Source organism: Pseudophryne corroboree, chromosome 12 (genome assembly GCF_028390025.1).
Source record: "Pseudophryne corroboree isolate aPseCor3 chromosome 12, aPseCor3.hap2, whole genome shotgun sequence".
NCBI lineage: Eukaryota > Metazoa > Chordata > Amphibia > Anura > Myobatrachidae > Pseudophryne > Pseudophryne corroboree.
The window spans coordinates 174185815-174199571 of NC_086455.1; the positions used below are offsets into that span (position 1 = coordinate 174185815).

The following is a 13757-nucleotide window of genomic DNA, read 5'->3' on the forward strand; positions in this document are numbered from 1 at the left end:
TCCCGCCTCAACAAAAAGCTACAGAGATATTGCGCCAAGTCAAGAGACCCTCAGGCGATAGCTGTAGACGCACTAGTGACACCGTGGGTGTTCCAGTCGGTTTATGTGTTTCCTCCTCTTCCTCTCATACCAAAGGTGCTGAGAATTGTAAGAAAAAGAGGAGTGAGAACAATACTCATTGTTCCGGATTGGCCAAGAAGGACTTGGTACCCGGAATTGCAAGAAATGCTCACAGAGGACCCGTGGCCTCTGCCTCTCAGACAGGACCTGTTACAACAAGGGCCCTGTCTGTTCCAAGACTTACCGCGGCTGCGTTTGACGGCATGGCGGTTGGACGCCGGATCCTAGCGGAAAAAGGCATTCCGGATTAAGTTATTCCTACGCTGATAAAGGCTAGGAAGGATGTGACAGCAAAGCATTATCACCGTATATGGCGAAAATATGTTGCTTGGTGTGAGGCCAGGAAGGCCCCTACAGAGGAATTCCAGCTGGGTCGATTCCTGCACTTCCTACAGTCAGGAGTGACTATGGGCCTGAAATTAGGGTCCATAAAGGTCCAGATTTCGGCCCTATCTATTTTTTTTCAAAAAGAACTGGCTTCACTGCCTGAGGTTCAGACATTTGTTAAGGGAGTGCTGCATATTCAGCCCCCTTTTGTGCCACCAGTGGCACCTTGGGATCTTAACGTGGTGTTGAGTTTCCTGAAATCCCACTGGTGTGAGCCACTTACGACCGTGGAGCTAAAGTATCTCACGTGGAAAGTGGTCATGCTATTGGCCTTAGCTTCGGCTAGGCGTGTGTCAGAATTGGCGGCTTTGTCATGTAAAAGCCCCTATCTGGTTTTCCATATGGATAGGGCAGAATTGAGGACTCGTCTGCAATTTCTGCCAAAGGTGGAGGATTCCAAGTTGCTTGACGTAGTCCGGGCTTTGAAGATTTATGTGACCAGAACGGCTGGAGTCAGGAAGACTGAGTCGCTGTTTATCCTGTATGCATCCAACAAGCTGGGTGCTCCTGCTTCAAAGCAAACTATTGCTCGCTGGATCTGTGGCACGATTCAGCAGGCTCATTCTGCGGCTGGGTTGCCGCATCCAAAATCAGTGAAAGCCCATTCCATGAGAAAGGTGGGCGCTTCTTGGGCGGCTGCCCGAGGGGTCTCGGCATTACAGCTTTGCCGAGCTGCTACTTGGTCGGGTTCAAACACATTTGCAAAGTTCTACAAATTTGATACCCTGGCTGAGGAGGACCTAGAGTTTGCTCATTCGATGCTGCAGAGTCATCCGCACTCTCCCGCCCGTTTGGTTTGGTATAATCCCCATGGTCCTTACGGAGTCCCCAGCATCCACTAGGACGTTAGAGAAAATAAGATTTTACTCACCGGTAAATCTATTTCTCGTAGTCCATAGTGGATGCTGGGCGCCCGTCCCAAGTGCGGACTTTCTGCAATACGTGTATATAGTTATTGCTTAATAAAGGGTTATGTTATGGTGGCATCCATTGTTTGATGCTCTGTTGTTGTTCATATTGTTGATTGGGTAAGTTTATCACGAGTTATACGGTGTGATTGGTGTGGCTGGTATGAGTCTTTCCCTGGATTCCAAAATCCTTTCCTTGTAATGTCAGCTCTTCCGGGCACAGTTTCCTTAACTGAGGTCTGGAGGAGGGGCATAGAGGGAGGAGCCAGTGCACACCAAGTAGTACTAAATCTTTCTTTAGAGTGCCCAGTCTCCTGCGGAGCCCGTCTATTCCCCATGGTCCTAACGGAGTCCCCAGCATCCACTACGGACTACGAGAAATAGATTTACCGGTGAGTAAAATCTTATTTTTTCCTGGCACCCCAGGGTCAAATGTTACTTATTGGGAAATTCTGCAATAAAGTATTACCTTAAGTGAGTGGTGCTCATCTGTCAGCCTTAGGGTCAGGTATGTGGTGGGGACAGGGCTGCAGTTCTGTCTGTCCACATATTCTATGATTGTCAGACACCAGCTCAGGTCTTCTCTATCACATAAACCATAAAACATGCGATTTGCTCATGGATCACCAAGCTGAGGCACCCAGGTAAGTGCCCCGCGCAATGCCATAATGTACTGGTTATTCTAGGGGTCTGATCAGAGGGACTGGCGACATCACTGAGGCATGAGGAAATCCAGACGGTGTACAAGACTGTATGATGTCTCTAACTTCCGTTTGCTTTGTGTGTGTAGGGCAGAAGAGTACGGTCCGATCTACAGAATAAACTTTCTGCATTATGTGATGATCAGCACCACCAGCCCGGAGTCCGTGAAGGTGAGAGGGGGAAATAGTCCCATATGAATCGCACACAGTGCGCCAACTCTTATACTAGCTGTCTGGACTTCACTACTACTTCACTACTACCTGCCGTCTTTTCTGCTAGGGAGCGGATTTACTAAAACTTCTAAAAAGGAAACGTGGTACAGCAACCAATAAGATTCTGTCGTTCTCTAGGATGCAATAGAGAAATAATAACTTGAATATGATTGGTTGCAAATGCGGGAATAATGTGTAGCACATGTTGGCGGCCAAACTAGATGAAAGACGGTTGTGCGGCCAGATAGACCAGGATACTACGTCACTTACGCCTGCCAGGGATGTGTTGTTGTGACCATCTTCTACATAACCATACTGTATGGGGATCCGGTCTCTAGGTTGACACTATCTAGGTCGACTACTGTTGGTCAACAGTAACTAGGTCGGCAGGGTTTCTAGGTCGACAGGGTCTCTAGGTTGACATGTTCTAGGTCGACAGGTCAAAAGGGGGACATGAGTTTTTCACAATTTTTTTTTTATTTTTTTTAACCTTTTCATACTTAACGATCCACGTGGACTACGATTGGGAATAGTACCGCTGCAGCGAGGCACCTTGTCCAAAGCATGGCGAGCGAACGCCAAAAAAACATAAACTCATGTCAACCTTTTGACCTGTTGACCTAGAGACCCTGTCGACCTATTTACTCTCGACCAATAGTGGCTGACCTAGTTACTATCTACCTTCCACACCACACCCACTGTATGTAATATGTCACATTTACAGAACGTGTGAGAGTCTGAGGTAAGCCAGGTTCCCGGTTCTCACAGCACTCACAGGCTGTCATGGGCAGCTTCTTCCTCCTAACCCCTGTAGTATGGTGGAGAATGAGGGCCTGGAGGCCTGTCCTGAGGAGAAGAGGAACCTGGGTGGACACAGCCTGAGTGGGAGCTGACATAAGCTGGGCTTTACGAGTGAGCGATCCTCCTCCGCTGGAGAATACTCTTCCATACTTTGTCTCTCTGCACCCTTCCCGGCACATCCTCATTTGGATCTTGCTTCCGTGACAGCCCCCAAACCATTGTGTGCATTCTCCGGAAGGCTCCAGGCCTGTACATCCCCCCAGCCTTCATAGTGTGATTTGCTATTGCAGGCTGTACTGGTATCACTCAGCATTACAGTCCCATGGCACACACTGTACATCATCCAACAATTCCCTTACACCATTACCGTGTACCAGGCAGTAATGTATACAGAGCTTACATGGTCTGAGAGTGCTAGTGTTTGTATAGCTGGCACACATGGAAAGCAGAAGGCGTGGCAGGATAATAGGTGCAGGAACTGGAAGAGAGTGGGATTATTTATAGTATATTATCCCAGAGGGGCCTCATCCAAGATAGCGGAGAAAGTTCCCAGGCATGGGAAACACAGTAGTTGTGAGCAAAATATTTTTTTGCAGTTGAGTCACATATCCCGCCCAGTGGGGCATCTAGGGTGTGCTGAGTCCACAACCTATGGCATCTCCATGCCTCACACCCTGAACCCAGCACTAAGCCTGTGGGGCATCCTCTATTCTGTATTGTCCAGTGGTACCATCTGTCCTGTGGCCTATCTGGCACTGTCTAACAGTAGCTTTGTTGGATATTCTATGTTAGATATTGGAAGGGCTCTTGGCCATGGAACGCCCGGCTCCCTCAGAGGGTGTTTCGGCAAACGTTGGCCAGTTTATCGTTACAGGAATACGTTCCAGCTGCAGCATTGAGCGGATGTCTGTCCGGTTGGTGCGGATATAGCGGCAGTCACATTGGTGTAACATCTAATAATACACTGTACAGTCTATGCATCATATCCGCAGTGCTTTATATAAGCACTGTCATGCTACAGGAGAGTGTGACATAAAATGTTAATGTATGGTCCATTTATTCTCTATACAGGAGTACTTGGTGTCTCCGAATTCCCCGAAGGATCCGTATACCTACAAACGTCTCTTTTATCTGTTTGGTAAAAGGTATGTAAATATCTGACTGTAAGTGGTACTCAGTATATGGTATGGGAAGGGAGGGAGAGAGGACATATCTCCTCGTAGCTCATTGTACAGCCCAGAAGAAGCATGAGCAGAAAGAGAACCGCTTTTCAGCAAGCTTAATTTGGCAGGTACCACGCCCCCTGATACTCCCCTGGCACGCCCCCTGTTACCCTCCTGACACGCCCTCTGTCACGCCACTGTTTTTTACGCCCCTTCTGATTGTGTTTGATATAAATTTGATATCAAATGATAATTGTTTTGATATGAATGGAGAAGTAGATAGACAATTAGCGCATTGAAAAGACGAATATTGTTAACGTGAATTGGTTGCGCTTATTAAATGGCATTTCTCTAACGTCCTAGTGGATGCTGGGGACTCCGTAAGGACCATGGGAATAGACGGGCTCCGCAGGAGACAGGGCAGTTTAAGAAAGAATTTGGATACTGGTGTGCTCTGGCTCCTCCCTCTATGTCCCTCCTCCAGACCTCAGTTTGAATCTGTGCCCGGACGAGCTGGGTGCTACTTGGTGAGCTCTCCTGAGCTTGCTATAAGAAAGTATTTTGTTAGGTTTTTTATTTTCAGGGAGCTCTGCTGGCAACAGACTCACTGCTACGTGGGACTGAGGGGAGAGAAGCAGCCCTACTCTCTGAAGATAGGTCCTGCTTCTTAGGCTACTGGACACCATTAGCTCCAGAGGGATCGTACACAGGATCTCACCCTTTGTCTTCCGATCCCGGAGCCGCGCCGCCGTCCCCCTCGCAGAGCCGGAAGACAGAAGCTGGTGAAAGAAGCAAGAAGACTTCGAAATCGGCGGCAGAAGACTCCAGTCTTCACTGAGGTAGCGCACAGCACTGCAGCTGTGCGCCATTGCTTCCACATTAAACCCACATACTCCGGTCACTGTAGGGTGCGGGGCGCAGGGGGGGGGGGGGGGGGGCGCCCTGTGCAGCAATTAGAGACCTCTTTGGCAAAAGTTTGCATAATATACAGTTGGGCACTGTATATATGTATGAGCCCCCGCCAAAATTGTACATGAAAGCGGGACAGAAGCCCGCCGTCGAGGGGGCGGGGCTTCTTCCTCAGCACTCACCAGCGCCATGTTTTTTTCTCCACAGCACCGCTGAGAGGAAGCTCCCCAGCCTCTCCCCTGCAGTTACACGGTAGAAGAGGGTAAAAAGAGAGGGGGGGGCACATAATTAGGCGCAAAAATCAATATAAACAGCAGCTACTGGGTTAACATTAAGTTACTGTGTTATTCCTGGGTTAATAGCGCTGGGGTGTGTGCTGGCATACTCTCTCTCTGTCTCTCCAAAGGGCCTTATGGGGGAATTGTCTTCAGATGAGCATTCCCTGAGTGTGTGGTGTGTCGGTACGTGTGTGTCGACATGTCTGAGGTAAAAGGCTCCCCTAAGGAGGAGATGGAGCAAATATGTGTGTGAGAGGGTGTCTCCGTCGACAACGCCGACACCTGATTGGATATGTGTAATTAAGTGCTAAGGTGAATTTATTGCACAAAAGATTAGAGAACAGACAGGGAATCTACCCATGTCTGTCCCTATGTCGCAGAGACCTTCAGAGTCTCTCAATGATCACTATCCAAAATAATAGACACTGATATCGACACGGAGTCTGACTCCAGTGTCGACTACGATAATGCAAAGTTACAGCCAAAATGGCAGAAAAGTATTCAATATATGATTATTGTAATAAAAGATGATTTGCATATCACTGATGACTCATTTGTCCCTGACACGAGGGTACACATGTTTAAGGGGAAGAAAGCTGAGGTAAATTTCCCTCCTCTCATGAAGAAAAAGAGCGGGAATCTCCAGACAAGAGACTGCAGTTTCCCACAAAGAATTCTCAGGGAATATCCTTTCCCCACTAGGGCCAGGATAGGATGGGAATCTTCCCCTAGGGTGTCACGTTTGCCCAAAAGGTAGCCCTGACGTAACAGCTATTCTCAGGGATCCTGCAGATAGCGTGCACATTCTGGTACACTACTCAGACCGGCGATTGTGTCGGCATGGGTTTATAGCGCTGTGGCAGCGTGGACAGGTACCTTATCAGCAGAGATTGAGACCCTAGTATGTAGATATTGTCAAAGTCAGAAAAATATCTCTATGCACACTACCATATTTGCACCTCACACAGGTCCGTGCTGCGCGTGCGTACGCTCTCCCGTACGTGCGCATACTCACAGTCGCGGGCACCCGCAGGCGCATGGTATGCGTATTTACGGTAGAGTTTATGCGATCATAGCGTGCGACTCAATCATTACATATTTTCACTAATAATGTATTTTGTAGATCATGGTCCCTTTGATAGATTCTGAAAGTTTGGTTAATATAGAATGTTTATGAACAGAGGAATCCCTCTTTGTTTGATACGAAGGGTCAGATAGGAGTAATACAGTGGTGTTTAGAATCCATCGGAAGAATATTTAATTAGAAATATTCCGGTGTTGGTTTGAAGCAGATCAATCGCTCGTGCGAATAGTTATGGACATAAGAAGTTTATGAACATTTACTTTATTTGCACTTTATTACCCATGCGGCGGGAAACCCAGTTTCCCTCCCACCTGAGCAGTTGGAAATAGTCCCAGCCCACCTGTATGAATCAACCTATGACCTTTTGTTATAATGCGAAGCCGAATTCCTGTGTCCAATGAACAATGAGATTGTAGGGACCATTGAATTGTATTGTGTGTGGGGCATAAATAGCGGGCCGACCATATCCAACTTCACTCTCTCTTCAACGGTTCTCATTGCTGATAATCGGGAGCTGGATATCGAGGCGCATGCGATCGTTCCCCTTGTGCGTAAGTTCTCTCCGTAATCATATTGTCTTACTGTGAGCCATTTCTCTCTCTCCCTCTCTTCTCTTTCTATCGTATTTTTCCTTGATTAGACTTGAATTGTATTGTATTGTATTTCCTGTGTAGTTATCTGGTTAGTTGGTTTATGTTATATTGTAGTGTATGCTTTGTACTGTGATTCCTTTTGCAAGTATAATAGTCATAATACACATAATAGGCTTCGGACCCTAAGCCCAGGTATCTGTGTATTCTTTATAGTATTAAGTACTCCCTGAGCATCGGTGACACTCAAGCAGCTTTGTAGTTAATCAGGTTACACAAGGTTGCACTTACACTTTGTCTCTACATTAAGGTTTGCTGTGTATTTCATTACTAAAGGTATAGATATAAAGGTTTAACGTTGTGAGCGTCTGCATCGCTGGTGATCTCCTCGTGGTCCCGAGCGCCGCTACGCTATAGCGAATCATTACGATAAGTCAACAGCCAATAGTCTGCCTGCCTGCGATCACTTGGCCGTGAGTGAACGTGACGCCTGAGCGTCTCGATCACGGCTAAGCGATCGATACGCAACTTGCGTACCCTTACGGTACTTCTTACGTAGATAGCGTACCGTGTTCTTAGACCTCATAAAGGGTTATATACACGATAAATATTTAGCTTTATCAATTGGCGGCTCGTCCTGTCCTTCACATATCTGCACTAGGTAGATCAGCAGACATTATCCCTCAGCAAAGGGCGGGAGGTTGTCTCGTAGTGCTGACGGGATAAGCGTCTGCTTCGCTTAGATAAAAGAGTGCTGAAGGAATCCGGGAACCGGAGGTAAGAACAAAACGCTAGTGTCTTTTAAAACTGTATTTTTCTGTCTTGCGTACACACGCACGCACACATATATATCTGCATTTCTTTTTCTTTTTCATTTTCGTATATCACTCTCCTGTCTGCCAGTTTTATAGTCGATAGAAGTGCTAAAAAAAGATTTGCCGTTATTTCATAGTTTAAGAGTAAAGGTAATATAGTTAAAAGATAGACAAACACACAGTTTTGCCTGGGAGATAAGGCGAAGTCAGTGTGTTGTGTGGTAGATGACCAGGGATCATCTACATTGATAAAAATATAAATTGTGTTACGGTGGATCTTTGCTTTGCGTACACGTGTCCCTAACAAAAGACTTGTGTACGCAATCCAAAGGCAGACGCACGCAGCGTACATTACGCAACGGAGCGTCCGGTTACGCCCACGTAGCTCAAGTCACGATAAGTTGATTTTTAACGCAACGCGATAAGTAACGCAAAGCGGTAAATAGCGCCACAGGCGATAAATAACGCAAGTCTATTTTTGGAAATCCAAAATTTAAATTAACAGATCCTGCTCCTAATTGGTAACATAGCTGGGCTAAAGAAAAATTTCTGCGCAGAAATAGAAATAGAAGCAAAAGTGTACATGTGATGAGTGAGTGTTTTTGTATTACATAAGTTTATATAACTTAAAGGTTGAACCACAAGAAAAGTCGAGTACTCGTGAGGTACACGCGTGTAAGTGACGTGCACGGTGGCTAGGGAGGCATCCTTGGTTAAACATAATATTTGAGCATTAGAGTATAGCGGACCAGTATAGAACAAGACCAGGAGGTCAGACCAGGAGGTCGTACAGAACAAGACCAGGAGGTCATAGTAGACCAGCAGGTCCAGGTACAGTAAACAGGGAAGTCCGCTATACAGTTCAGAGGCACAACACCAAGAGAAGGGTTGGTGCAAGACCCATATAGGCCGTACAAGCTCTGGCTGAAGGAATTCGCAGTCGTAAGTTTCGATTCCATTGGTCTTTCCGTACACAAGCTTAGTTGTTTGTGTACTGAACGACTGGACCGCACGTAATTGTGTACAGTAGTTAGTAATCTGACCTAGTACCATTAGAGTAAAGGGGTCACAAACGCTATTTGTACATTCTGACGTGATTTGAGTAATTTTTTATTTTTCAAGAAGGGAAGTTCGCTGGTCACTCAGGAACTATCTGACAAACCTCACCTTTACTGGAAAGAGTAAGTGTTCTGCGGATAACCCTCGCATGTTCCAGTAAACAACGGTTTTTATAGGTGCCCTGGGTCGAGTGCGCCAGCACCATATCGGTGTGATCAGGTCGCATTGGTCGGCGTGGGCGAGTGAGTGGGGTACTCGGTAAACCGCCACCGTCAGCCTATTGTGAACAATCTGGTTTTCTGTAAGGGTTCGCTGAAGACCTTGATAGAGAGATCAGAGGTAGAGCAAGCAACGCCTGCAGAGTTATGGGGGCCAGTTGTTCAGGTAGGGGGCGATCAACCTCGGTTCGGGTTGATTCAGTGGTCCGACCAATTGGGTCGGCCAGGTATATCATGTGTGAGAAATATGGAAGTCACACAGAGGTTTTATGTGATGAATGGGAGAGAATGACGGTACAAGACCGGGAGAAATTCCCAAGAATAGGTAGCTTCAGCCCAGAGGTGTTACAAAATTTAAGGAGGAGGATATGTCTCATAAAATCAACAAAGAGACGAATCCAGCATTATGATTATTTACAGTTGTGGCAACAGGAAGGTGAGATACAGAGAGGTTTAGCTCAGGCGGCAGGATCTGGCTCTAACAGAAAACTGATTGCCACGGCCCCGCCGCCACCATATATATCAGGAGAGAAGTTGATTACGGAGAAAGACGCACTAAAGTGTAACACAAAATCACTTAGTAACTGTGTAAATGTTAATGATAATGTTAACCCATTAACCCATGCAAGTATTAACCCGTGCAAGTTGTACCCTGTTTTGAACTTTCCTCAGGAGTGTGACCAAGAGGACGAAGCGACAACGATTTCAGCGCTCTCTCCAGCAGCCACCATAGCAGAGACCACAGTAGGCACAGCAACACCCACGAGATTAGTAAAGGCCCCTAGCGGAGGGATAGGTGAGGTCGTATCAACTGGTAAGTACGGCACCATGCATTATGCTGAGACTATTTCACCACAAGCTGTAGAATCTACACAGAATGAGGTTGTTAGAATTACTCCTGTTAGGGTAATAGCAGTTCCCAATGGGAAAACAGATGTATCAGGAGCCACTCCCATAAGGAACATTGCCATGTACAGCCCATTTTCCCGAATGGAATTAAGGACCATAGTGTCTGAATTCCCTGACCCTAGAAAAGATTTAGTTGCCAGCCAAAAATACATCACAGACTTAGGAAACACTTTAGAGCCCAACAATAAAGATTGGCAGATATTGCTAAAAGCTTGTTTACCCTCCAATGTCGACTCAGCTCAATTTTTAGCTGATTGTGGACTAGATCTGGATGTACCTCTTACAGATGTGTACAACAAAGATAACGTAAGAAGGATAAACTTACAGTTAAAGGAGCATTTCCCAGCAGTTGTTAAATGGAACAAAATATTTTCCATTAAACAAAAAGAGTCAGAAACAGCTGCAGAATATTTTCACCGGGCACTATTAGAAATGGCAAAGTACACTGGTATAGAGGACATTAGGACAAATCCAAACCATCGAGAAGTAGCAGTATCTGTACTAATGGATGGTTTGAAGGAAACATTAAAGGCAAGGGTACAGACCACGCAACCATGTTGGCGAGGTCTGTCAGTGTCCACTTTGAGAGAGGCTGCTATTGATCACGACCGAAACATCACCAGACACAGGGAGTCGCAGAGTGATAAGCTAATGTCAGTAAGTATACAGGCTCTGACCACAAAGCAGCCTGCGTATGTACCATCCAACCCTGTGGGTAAGTCAACTATGATAACATGTTATTCTTGTCAAAGACAGGGACACTATGCACGAGACTGTAGAGCGAAAAATTCGCAGAGATCATACCAACCCCCTAGACAACAACACGACACACGACATTGGGAGCAGGGTCCGCAGAAACGGAGTTATGAGCCACATACAGGGGAAACAAAAAGATACCCCCCGAACAGAGATTGGCATGCCTCTGGTAGTTCCCAACTATCTCCCTCACAAGTAGTTGCTGCCAGCGGGATTCAGGGAGGTCACCATACCCAATAGGGGTGTGGCCATACCTGTAATCTGCAGCCAGTGAAATTGATTGCCAACCTTGAAAGTGAACCCGAGGTCGCAATTAATGTAGCTGGTAAAACTTTGAACTTTCTTGTAGACACAGGGGCGGCCAAGTCAGTGATAAATTCGACAGTGGGCATGAGAACCACTGGTAGGACAATTCCAGCCATGGGAGTAACAGGAGTAGTCCAGCATTACCCTGTTAGCAAACCAGCCGAGATTACAATAGGGCCTTTGCATACCAAGCATTCCTTTTTGCTGGCTGCATCGGCACCAACCAATCTCCTGGGAAGAGACTTACTGTGTAAAATGGGGTGCGTCATTTATTGTACTCCTGAAGGTGTATTCGTGGACATACCTGAGAAACACGCTCCGGAAGTGCGAGACATGTTAGACTCCCCATCAAAATTAATGTCACATACCATTATGACAAATAGGAATCCATCCCAAGTAGAAGAGATGACATCTCAGATACCAGAGTCACTTTGGACAAAAGACGGACAGGACACTGGATTAATGGCAAACGTAGCTCCAGTAGTTGTACAAGTAAAAGATGGTAGGATAGCTCCAAAAATCCCACAGTATCCTCTGAAGCCAGAGGTGGAGTTAGGAGTTTACCCAGTAATAGAGCGCTTGCTACAACAGGGCATTCTGGTAAGAACGTCCAGCACTGCCAATAGTCCCATCTTCCCTGTTAAGAAGAGTGGGGGGAGGGGTTACAGGCTAGTGCAGGATCTAAGGGGGATTAACAAAATAGTTGAGAGTCAGTTCCCCGTAGTGCCAAATCCAGCTGTCATCCTAATGCAAATCCCTCCCACTGCCAAATTTTTCACTGTTATTGACCTCTGCTCCGCTTTCTTTTCGGTACCTCTGCACCCTGACAGCCAATATTTGTTTGCATTCACATACAGAGGAGTCCAATACACGTGGACTCGATTGCCCCAAGGTTTCATAGATAGTCCAAGTATATTTTCTCAGGCTTTGCATGATTGTTTACAGTCTTTCCAACCAGACAGTGGATCAGTATTGATACAGTATGTGGACGATTTATTACTGTGTTCAGATTCACTGGAAGCATCTCTGAAGGATACGAAACAGCTCCTGTTTCATCTTTCAGACACCGGACACAAGGTGTCCAAAGACAAGTTGCAATTATGCCAAACTAAGGTAAAATATTTGGGACATTGTCTAACACAAGGACTGAGACACCTGACCGCTGATAGAATCCAAGCAATTAGAGACATGACCCTGCCACAAACCCAGCAACAGATCAGAACGTTTTTAGGAATGTGTGGGTATTGCCGTAATTGGATCCCAGGGTTTTCCATTTTAGCGTTACCTTTGCAGGAAATGGTCTCCTCGAACAAACCTGATAGGATTTCGCATACAGACGAGTCCGAAACAGCATTTGAGAGACTCAAACAGTGCCTAACGCAGGCACCAGCACTAGGTATGCCAGACTATGGGAAACCCTTTGAACTATACGGAACAGAAAGTGCTGGTTGCGCGGCAGGCGTACTAACCCAAAAACACGGTGATGCCAGCAGGCCAGTTGCATACTACAGCGCTCAGCTAGATACGGTAGCGCGATCCCTCCCCACATGCTTGCGAAGCGTTGCTGCGATAGCATTGCTAGTGACAAAAAGCGAAGATGTCGTGCTAGGCCACAACCTCACAATCCATACGCCACATGCGGTATCAGCCTTATTGAATTCTGCCCAAACCAGACACGTCTCATCAGCGAGGTTTACAAGATGGGAATTAGCACTAATGGCCCCCGCAAACATCACCATAAGGAGATGCAGTGCATTAAATCCTGCAACATATCTCCCAGGTGTGCCTGGTCAGGCACAAAGGGTGGAAGGTGAGAGTGCTGGGGAAGGAGGATTTAATACAAAGGAAGATACACATGATTGTATGGAATATTTGACCCAAAATTTTACCGCAAGGCCTGACATCAGTGACAACCCACTGGAAGATGCAGAACTCACGTTCTACACGGACGGTAGTTGTCACAGACAGTCAGACTCGGGAGACTTGTGTACTGGATACGCAGTCGTAGATGACCAAGACACCATAGAAGCGGAACCGCTAGGCCCACCTCACTCAGCCCAGGTTGCTGAACTGGTCGCCCTAACCAGAGCATGTGAATTGGCTAAGGGTAAGTCAGCCAATATCTACACCGATTCTAGATACGCATTCGGGGTAGTCCAAGATTTCGGAGCCCTATGGCGCCTCAGAAATTTCATGACGGCAGCTGGTACACCGGTAGCGCATGCAGCTCACATAAAAAGGCTTCTAACAGCGATACAGGAACCCGACAGAGTGGCTGTTATCAAATGTAAAGCACACACATATAGCCAAGACCCGGTATCACTTGGTAACAGCCGAGCAGACGAAGCTGCTAAGTTAGCAGCTGCTACCCCCATACAGACAGACACCACACAACTGATGGTATTCAATACCATCAACACACAGAAGTTGTGTAAAATGCAAAATTTGTGTTCCACACAGGAAAAGGCAGTCTGGAAGGCAAAGGGATGTGGCCAAGAGTCCTCAGGACTCTGGACGGATGGACATGGTAAACCAGTGGC

At 46.6% G+C, this 13757-nt stretch overlaps 1 protein-coding gene across 1 annotated transcript in view; it reads left to right on the forward strand.

Annotated features, from left to right (window-relative positions):
- The window catches only part of LOC134981290 (cholesterol 24-hydroxylase-like), a 57536-nt gene that overhangs the window by 12812 nt on the left and 30967 nt on the right, over window positions 1-13757 (forward strand). Inside the window, exons 3-4 of the mRNA XM_063948620.1 lie at window positions 2206-2287; window positions 4202-4275. Of these exons, the coding sequence (XP_063804690.1) occupies window positions 2206-2287; window positions 4202-4275 (156 nt within the window). The remainder of the gene's footprint in view (window positions 1-2205; window positions 2288-4201; window positions 4276-13757) is intronic.